Source organism: Chrysochloris asiatica, unplaced genomic scaffold (assembly GCF_000296735.1).
Source record: "Chrysochloris asiatica unplaced genomic scaffold, ChrAsi1.0 scaffold00040, whole genome shotgun sequence".
NCBI classification, from domain to species: domain Eukaryota; kingdom Metazoa; phylum Chordata; class Mammalia; order Afrosoricida; family Chrysochloridae; genus Chrysochloris; species Chrysochloris asiatica.
In genome coordinates, this window is record NW_006408558.1 from 14,235,791 (window position 1) to 14,245,090 (window position 9,300).

A 9,300-nucleotide genomic window follows, 5' to 3' on the forward strand; every position below is an offset into this window, starting at 1 on the left:
TAGGGTTTCCAAGGAGCAGCTGGTGAGCTTGAACCGCTGACCTTGCAGTTCAAATGGCTTTGCAGTCTGGCGCATTAACCCATGGAGCCATACCAGGACTCCATCCTAGGCATTAGTGAGCTGAAATGGACTGGTATTGGCCATTTTGAATCTGACAACCACCTGGTTTATTATGCCAGGAATGACACATTGAAGGGGAATGGTGTTGCATTCTCTGTCAAAAAGAACATATCCAGATCAGTTATGAGGTACAACACTGTCTGTGATAGGATAATATCCATGCGCCTACAGGGAAGACCAGTTAACACCACTATTATTCAAATTTACACACCAACCACTAAAGCCAGTGATAATGAAATTGAAGAATTCTACCAACTCCTTCAACCTGAAATTGATCAAACATGCAATCAAGATGTATTGATAATTATTGGAAATTGTAATGAAAAGGTTAGAAACAAAGAGGAAAGATCAGTAGTTAGAAAATAATGACCTTGGTAATAGATACGATGCTGGATATCGCATGATAGAATTTTGCAAGACTAATGATTAGTTCATTTCGAATACCTTTTTTAGATAGAGTGAAAGATGACTATGCACATGGACCTTATCAGATGGAATACACAGAAATCAAATTGACTGTATCTATGGAAAGAGAAGGTGAAAAAGCTCCATATCACCAGCCAGAATAAGGCCAGGGGCAGACTGTGGAACAGACCATCAATTGCTCATATGCAAATTCAGGCTGAAGCCGAAGAAAATGAAAACCAATCCATGAGAGAGAGCCAAAATATGATATTGGGTATATCCCACCTGAATTTAGAGATCATCTGAAGAACAGATTTGATATATTAGACACTAAAGACTGAAGACCAGAAGAGTTATGAGATGTCATCAGGAACATCATATAGAAGAAAGCAAAAGGTCATTAAGAAGACAAGAAAAGAGGAAAAGATCTAAGCGGGTGTCAGAAGAGACTCTGAAACTTGCTCTCCTGCTTAGAGATGCTAAAGCAAATGGAAGAAGTCAGGAGGTTAAAAGAGCTGAAGAAAAATTTTCAAAGGACACCTCAAGAAGACCCAGCCAAGCATGATAATGTACAAAGACCTGGAATTACAAAAACAAAAAGGGAAGGACACGCTCAGCATTTCTCAAGCTGAGAGAACCAAGACAAAATTCAAGCCTCTACCTGTGGTATTGAAGGATTCTCTGGGCAAATGATTGAGCGATGCAGAAAGCGTCCTAAGAAAATGGGAGAAATATACTGAGTCACTGTACTACAAAGAAATTGTTGATGTTCAGCCATTTCAGGAGGTAGTATATGATCAAGATCCAATGATCCTGAAGGAAGAAGTCCAAGGTGCATTGAAGGCATTGGCAAAGAACAAGGCAGCAGGAATTCATGGAATAGAAATTGGAATAGTTCTACAAAGTGAGGCAACACTGGAGAAAGTCACTTATCTATGCCATGAAATTTCTATGACAGCTATCTGGCCAACTGATTGGAAGAGATCCTTATTTGTGCCCATTTCCAAAGAGAAATGACCCAATGGCATGCGGGAATCATTGGACAATCTCTTTGATATCCCATGCGAGTGAAGTCTTACTAATAAAAGTAATACAGAAACGGCTGCAACCATACATTGACAGAGAACTTCCAGAAGTTTTTGATTCAGAAGAAGACGTGGAACGAGCGAGATCATTGCTGATATCTGATGGATCTTTGCTGAAAGCAGAGACTACCAGAAAGATGTTTACCTGTGCTTTATTGACTACACAAAGGCTTATGATGGTGTGGATCATGACAAGCTATGGGCAACATTGTGAAGTATGAGTATTCCGGAACTCTTAATTGTGCTCATGAGGAATCTGTACATGGACCAAGAGGCAGTTGTTCAAACAGAACATGGGAACACTGAATGATTTAAAATTAAGAAAAGTGTGCGACAGGGTCGTATTATTAAATCTGTATACTGAACAAATAATCCAATAAACTGACTTATTTGAAGAAAAACATGGCATCAAGATTGGAGGAAGACTCATTAACAACCTGCGATATGCAGATGATGCAACCTTGCTTGCTGAAAGTGAAGACGACTTTAAATACTGCTGATGAAGATCAAAGACCACAGTATGGATTGCGTCTCAATGTAAAGAAATGTAATTGCATCTCAATGTTAAGAAAACAAAAATCCTCATCAGTGGACCAATAAACAGCATCCTTATCAATGGAGAAAAGGTTGAAGATGTCAAAGACTTCATTTTGTTTGTATCAACCATCAACACTCAGGTAAGCAGCAGTCAAGAAATCAAAAGGCATTTTGAATTAGGCAAATTTGTTGCAGAAGACCTTTTTAAAGTGTTGAAGAGCAAAGATGTCAGCTTGAGGACTAAGGTGCGCCTGATTTAAGCCATGGTGTTTTTAATTAACTCATGGTGGTGGTGGTTATGTGCCATGGAGTTGGTTTTGACTCATAATGACCCTGTACAGGGTTTCTGAGGCTGTAAATCTTTACAGGAGCAGAACGCCTCATCTTTCTCCCGTGGAACAGCTGGTAGTTTCAAACTGCTGACTCTGAGGTTAGCAGCCTGATTCGTAATCACTATACTACCAGAGCGCCTTAATAATTTCATATGCATGCAAAATCTAGACAGGAATAAAGAAGATTGTAGAAGAATTGATGCATTTGAGTTCTGGTGTTGGAAGAGAATGTTGAAAGTGCCATGGGCTGCCAAAAGAACCAACAGATCTGTGTTGGAAAAAGTACAGCCAGAGTGCTCCTTGGAGACCAAGATGGCCAAACTTCGTCTCTTGTACTTAGGACATGTTGTCAGGAGGGGCCAGCCACTGGAGAAGGATATCATGTTTGGTAAGGTGGAGGGTCAGAGAAAAAGAGGAAGACCCCCCCCACCCCACCCCTCCCAGCGAGTTGGATTGGCAAAGTGGCAGCATCAGTGGGCTCAAGTGTGGCAACAATTGTGAGGTTGGCCCAGGACCGGGCAGTGTTTCATTCTGTTGTGCATAAGGTCACTGTAAGTCAGTACTGACTCGATGACACCTAAGAACAATAGGAAGATATTTACATACGTGGGGCCATGCAATGTCTGTCTGTGTCAGCCTTATTTTACTCAAGAGCGTGTTTTCAAAGTTCTTCCGTGTTGTGCCATATAGCAGTTTCTTTTCCCTTGATGTCTGAGTCATAGTCCCCTGTATGGGTGGTCCACATTTTGTGTATTCTGTATTGATGGAGACTTGGGTTGTCACCACCTTTTGGCTCTTGTGGCTCATCTGGCTGTGAACATTGGTGGCAAGTATACAGGGCCTCTTGTCCTGTAGGGAGAGTATTTATGGATTATCTTCGATTAATGGTGAATGCCCCAAGCCCATGCTCTGTTGGGCTTCTGGGGAAGCTGCAGGTTGACCTAAAAGATGAGGACGTCTTTCTGAAGTCATGGGTTTCTCAACTTCATGTCAATTTCACGTTGTCGATTGTCATTTTCAGAAAGTGATCTGATGACCTTTCTTCTAGAGTGCTTCAAAAAGTTAATGGAAGAATGGAATGAAGAGATAATGGAAATTTTCCATGAACTTTTTGAAGCCCCCATGTATGGGTATTTGATTTTTCAAGAAAGGTGTCAGGGTGTCAAACGAACCTTGTGATGACTTTTTAGGGTGCACGTAGATCTCAAACCTCTGCTTCCTTCATCCATTTAAATGTCGGCCTTGGTGTTGTTGGGTTCCAGGACTGTGTCCCTGGTATGATATGTATCATGCGGCCATGAGAAGTCAGAATGTCACAGGGACGTGTCTGTGGAACACCCCTGCTAATCCTGCCCATGACACCATTTGTTATTTCCGGCCAAGAAATGTCAATGTCTGAAATTAAAACAAAGCAGACTGTCAGAGGAGAACATGCCCCATGGGTTTATCAGCAGTTGGTTCTCAAAATACATCACCAGGTTGTTTTTTGAGGTGCCTCTACGGATGTTGAACTGCTAGTGTTGTTTAGCAGCCTTTGTGTTAACCATTGGTGCCTGTCTAAAGTTACCCTAAAACTCCAAACGCACTGCCCCTGAGTTGATGTGGAGTCATAGCGACCCCACAGCACAGGGTAGAACTGCTCCTTCACATGCCTGAAACTGTCAGTCTTTAAGGGAGCAGACAGCCTCATCTTTCTCTTACACACGAACTGGTGGGTTCCAATCACTGACCCCGTGGTTAGTAGCCCAACACTTAACCCACCGAACCACCAGGGCTCCTTGTCTAAAGTTCCCATGATTCTGACTCATAGAAACCCTATGTAAGGTTTCAGAGACTGTAGATCTGTCCCGGAGCAGATAGCTTCATCTTTCACCCATAGAGTGGCTGTTGTTGGAACCGACTCATAGCAAGCAACTGTATGCATCACACAATGAAACACTGCCCAGTCCTACACCAATCTCCCAATCAGTACCATGCTAAAGCCCATTACTGCTGCCACTGTGCCAAGCCATCTCGTTAGGGGTCTTCCAGTAGTCTGGTCCTCGTCTTCATGTTTCAATGTTCAATTAGCTGGTGCTCACTGACAGTGTTTCTCTGCTATTCATGAGTTTCCCAGTGACTAAATATTTGGACGGAACCCTCTCCTTCTTCCTTGTCTGTCTTAGTCTGGGAGCTTCACTGAAACCTGTCCACCGTGGGTGACCCAGCTGGTACTTAAAATACCTGTGGCATAGCTTCCAGAATCACAGCCACATGCAAACCACCACAGAACAACAGACTGGCAGACGAGTCGTGGATGGAGTGGGTTTGAACTGTTAACCTTGTGGTTAGCAGCTTGACACGTACCTCATAGCATTTGTTGTTGTTGTTAAGTGCCACCGAGACCCTCTTATTTCTGGCCCGAAAGAGCACTGAAAGAGCAGGGGGATCCCAGGGTTTGGGTCAGCTCTGGCTTGCTGAAGGGTGAGTTCAAGGGGCTGGAAGTCCAAGTTCAGAGCGTGGCTCCATGGGGAGACCTTTCCTCATCTGATTCAGCTTCCCAGAATGGCCGAGATGCATCGGCCATGCTTGTCTGTCCTCACCCCCGTGTGTGTTTCTATGTCTTGTCTTCTCAGAGATAACTCAAAAGCTATCATTAGTGTTAATCCGCTGGGCTGCAAGGTGGGTTTGAACCACAAGTTTGGCTGTTCAAGCTCACCAGCTGCTCCTTAGAAACCCTATACAGGGTCGCTATGAGTTGGAACTGACTTCACAGCACTTAACAGCGATAACAACATTCTGGTGTGGCGCTGTGGAATAATGCACTGGACCACAAGGTTGGTTTGAATCGTAAAATTATTAATAGTTTAAGTCACCGGCCGCTCCTTGGAAACCCTACACAGGGTCGCTGTGAGTCAGAACGAACTCAAAAATACTTAACAGTAACAATTCTGGTAGAAGTCATTGGTCTTGCAAAATCTATCCTGTGATCTCCAGCATCATTTCTATCACCAAGGCCATATTTTCCTCTTTATTTTCCTTTCTCTTTATTTCCAACCTTTGCATTCCTATCACCGGTAATGATCAATACATCTTGATTGCATGTTTAATGAATTTCAGACTGAAGAAGATGGTAGAATTCTTCTATTTCATCCTCACTGGCTTTAGGGGTTGGTGCGTACATTTGAATAATAGTGGTATTACCCAGTCTCCCTTGTAAGGAGCTCTGGTAGCTTAGTGGTTACGAATCGGGCTGCGAACCTTAAGGTCAGCGGTTCGAAACTACCAGCCGCTCCGCGGGAGAAAGATAAGGCTTTCTACTCCCGTAAGGATTTACACCCTCGGAAACCCTGTACAGGGTCGCTATGGGTCGGAACCGACTCGACGGCACTTAACAACAACAACAACCCAGTCTCCCTTGTAGATAGATGGATACTATCCTATCACAGACAGTGTTGTACTTCAAAGTAGATCCTGATATGCTCTTTTTGATGATGAATGTGATGCCATTTCTATTCAATTTGTCATTCCTACATAGTAAACCATGTGATTGTCAGATTCAAAATGGTGAATGCCAGTCCGTTTCAGCTCACTTCCTGGTGTGGTGCTATGGGTTAATGAGCTGAATTCCAACGCTGGCGGTTCAAGCTCACCAGCCTCTCCTTGGAAACCCTGTACAGGGTATCTGTGAGTTGGAATTGACTTGATGGCACTTAACAAGAACAATGCATAGGATACCAACCTTTATGGGTTCCATTTCATTTTGACAACTTCCAGTTTTCTTAGATTCATACTTCGTACATTTCATGTTACAATTATTAATGGATGTTTGTAGCTGTGTCTCCTTATTTTGAGTCGTGCCACATCAAATGAAGGGCCTGAGGGCTTTACTTCATTTGTGTCATCACCGTCAACTGTACTTTGAGGAGGCAGCTCTTCCCCAGTCGACTTCCAATCTCCAGGACTCATCTTCCGGCAGTCTATCGGACCCTATTCTGGTGCTCTTCGTCATGTTTCAGTATTCAGTATTCTGGTGCTGACTCGGTTCCACTGCTATTCATGAGGTTTTCAGTGGATAAACATTCAGAAGTCGTCCGTGTCTCCCTCTTCCTAGTCTGTCTTAGTCCGGAAGCTCAGCTGAAACCTGTCCGCCATGGATGTTCCCTGCTGGCATTCAAAATACCGTTTGCAAAGCTTCCAGAATCACAGCAACACGCAAGCCTCCACAGTACGACAAACCAACAAACAAATGTTGGAAGAAATGCAATCAGAGTGCTCCTTAGAAGCCAGGATGGTAACACTGCATCTCTCATACTTTGGATATAGTATCAGGACGGACCAGTTTGTGGAGAAGGACATCATGCTTTGGTAAAATACAAGGGCAGCGAAAAAGAGGAAGACCGTTAACGAGATGGATTGGCACAGTGGCAGCAGCAATGGGCTCAAGTGTGGCAACAAGAGTGAGAATGGCACAGGACCAGGTGGTGTTTCATTCTCTTGTGCACGGGGTTGGTTGCCCTGAGTCAGAGTCAACTGTACGGCATCGAACAACAACTACAACAACAACAACAACACTCTGGTAGAAGGATCCGTGGTGACACCATGGCTTAGATACTGGGCTGCTGACTATATGGCCCTTGGGTCCAACCCTTCAGCTGCTCCGCAGAAGGAAGATGAGGGCGTGTGCTCCCCTGGAGATTCATGATCTCAGAGAGCCCCAAGAGGGCTGCAGTGAGTCTGATTCAACTCGGGTTGCTAACCACACAGTTGGTGATTCAAACCCACCGATGGCTCCTTGGGTCACTGTGAGGATGAACAGTCCACACGGTACTTGGCCAACAACAAAAATGAACTCATTAACATAACATAAAAGCTTAATTTCTAAGCATCATGCATCATTACAATGATCACAATTATCGGCACGCCTATTAAGATTTTCTTTGTTTTTGGTAATTTTTTTTATTGTTGTTGTTGTTGTCAAGTGCCGTTGAGTCGATTCCGACCCATAGCAACCCTGAGCTTGAACCGCCAACCTTGCAGTTCAAATGGCATTGCAGTCTGGCGCATTAACCCCCAGCGGCACACCAGGACTCCATGAAAGTTTACAGAGCACTGTGGTTTTGCAATCAACAGTTTATACACATTTTGTTTTATGACATTGGGTACAGTCCTCTCGGTGTAACAGCGCTCTTCCCACGGCTTCCCGGGGCTCCCCATTTCTCCTTGCTCCTCGTTCCTGCTCCTTCCTACCTTTCTGAGCAAAGTCTGCCCTTTGGGTTGCCTATGGCTGATTGTTCTGAGGAGCATGTTCCTGCTGGGTGGTGGTGGTCACTTTACAGACCTGTCTGTTGTTGGCCTGTAAGTTGATCCCTGGGGCTGGGTTCCATTCCAGGCTTGAAGGGTGTTTGGGGTTAGGATTTCAACACTTGTTTTTTGGGATGCAGTCAGATCCACCACAGATAGCAATAACCTTTCTTTCTTCTCTAGACACTTTTAGAACTTGGGGCGTCACCTGATTACAAGGACAGCTATGGCCTGACCCCGCTTTACCACACTGCCATCGTCGGAGGGGACCCTTACTGCTGTGAGCTGCTACTGCATGAACATGCCACGGTGTGCTGCAGAGACGAGAATGGCTGGCACGAAATCCACCAGGTACCTGGAGCTTTGCCCTGGGCTCTGTTGGTCCATGTGCCCCCAGGGGCGGTCAGTACAACCCCAGGTGTGATCCAGACCCCAGAGCACCCCAAAACCAGGAGTTTTTTGTTACCAGTTATCAGCTTTTACAAATATGAATCTTTCCACACAACAGACATTTCTGACATCTCTAGAAACAGTTGGAAGGTGCTATAGATTGAACTGTGTTTCCCCAAAATATCAGTTGGAAACTTTACCTGTATAGATGCGTGACCCTGTTTGGTAATAGTGGATGGGTAACCTGAATCATCAACCTTGTGGTTCAAACCTACTTTTCAGTCTAGCGCATTAACCCACAGTGCCACACCAGGATTCCCAGTAAGGTCATATCCATATTTCCAGTTTCCTGTTGCCTTTGAGTCAACCCTGATTCATGGTATCACATGTGTCAGAGTAGAACTGTGCCCACAGGGTTCTCAGTGAATGATTTTCATAAGTAAATCGCACTCATGGTGCCCCGTGTGTATCAGAGTAGAACTGTGCCCCACAGGGTTCTCAGTGAATGATTTTCATAAGTAGATTCCACTCATGGTGCCCCCGTGTGTGTCAGAGTAGAACTGTGCCCACAGGGTTCTCAGTGGATGATTTTCATAAGTAGATCGCACTCATGGCGCCCCCGTGTATGTCAGAGTAGAACTGCGCCCACAGTGTTCTCAGTGGATGATTCTTCATAAGTAGATTCCACTCATGGTGCCCCCGTGTGTGTCAGAGTAGAACTGTGCCCCACAGGATTCTCAGTGGATGAGTTTTCGTAAGTAGATTCCCCTCATGGTGCCCTGTGTGTGTCAGCATAGAACTGTGCCCCACCGTGTTCTCAGTGGATGATTTTTCATAAGTAGATTCCACTCTTGGTGCCCCGTGTGTGTCAGAGTAGAACTGCGCCCACAGTGTTCTCAGTGGATGATTTTTCATAAGTAGATCCCACTCATGGTGCCCCCATGTGTGTCAGAGTAGAACTATGCCCACCGTGTTCTCAGTGGATGATTTTTCATAAGTAGATTCCCCTCATGGTGTCCTGTGTGTGTCAGCATAGAACTGTGCCCCACAGTGTTCTCAGTGGATGATTTTCCATAAGTAGATCCCACTCATGGTGCCCCTTGTGTGAGTCAGAGGAGAACTGTGCCCACAGGGTTCTCAGTGGATGA

At 44.8% G+C, this 9,300-nt stretch overlaps 1 protein-coding gene across 1 annotated transcript in view; it reads left to right on the top strand.

The window, feature by feature from the left end:
* The window catches only part of SHANK2 (SH3 and multiple ankyrin repeat domains 2), a 604,092-nt gene that overhangs the window by 54,783 nt on the left and 540,009 nt on the right, over positions 1-9,300 (top strand). The window contains exon 6 of the mRNA XM_006860817.1: positions 7,946-8,113. Coding sequence (XP_006860879.1) covers positions 7,946-8,113 — 168 coding nt within the window. The remainder of the gene's footprint in view (positions 1-7,945; positions 8,114-9,300) is intronic.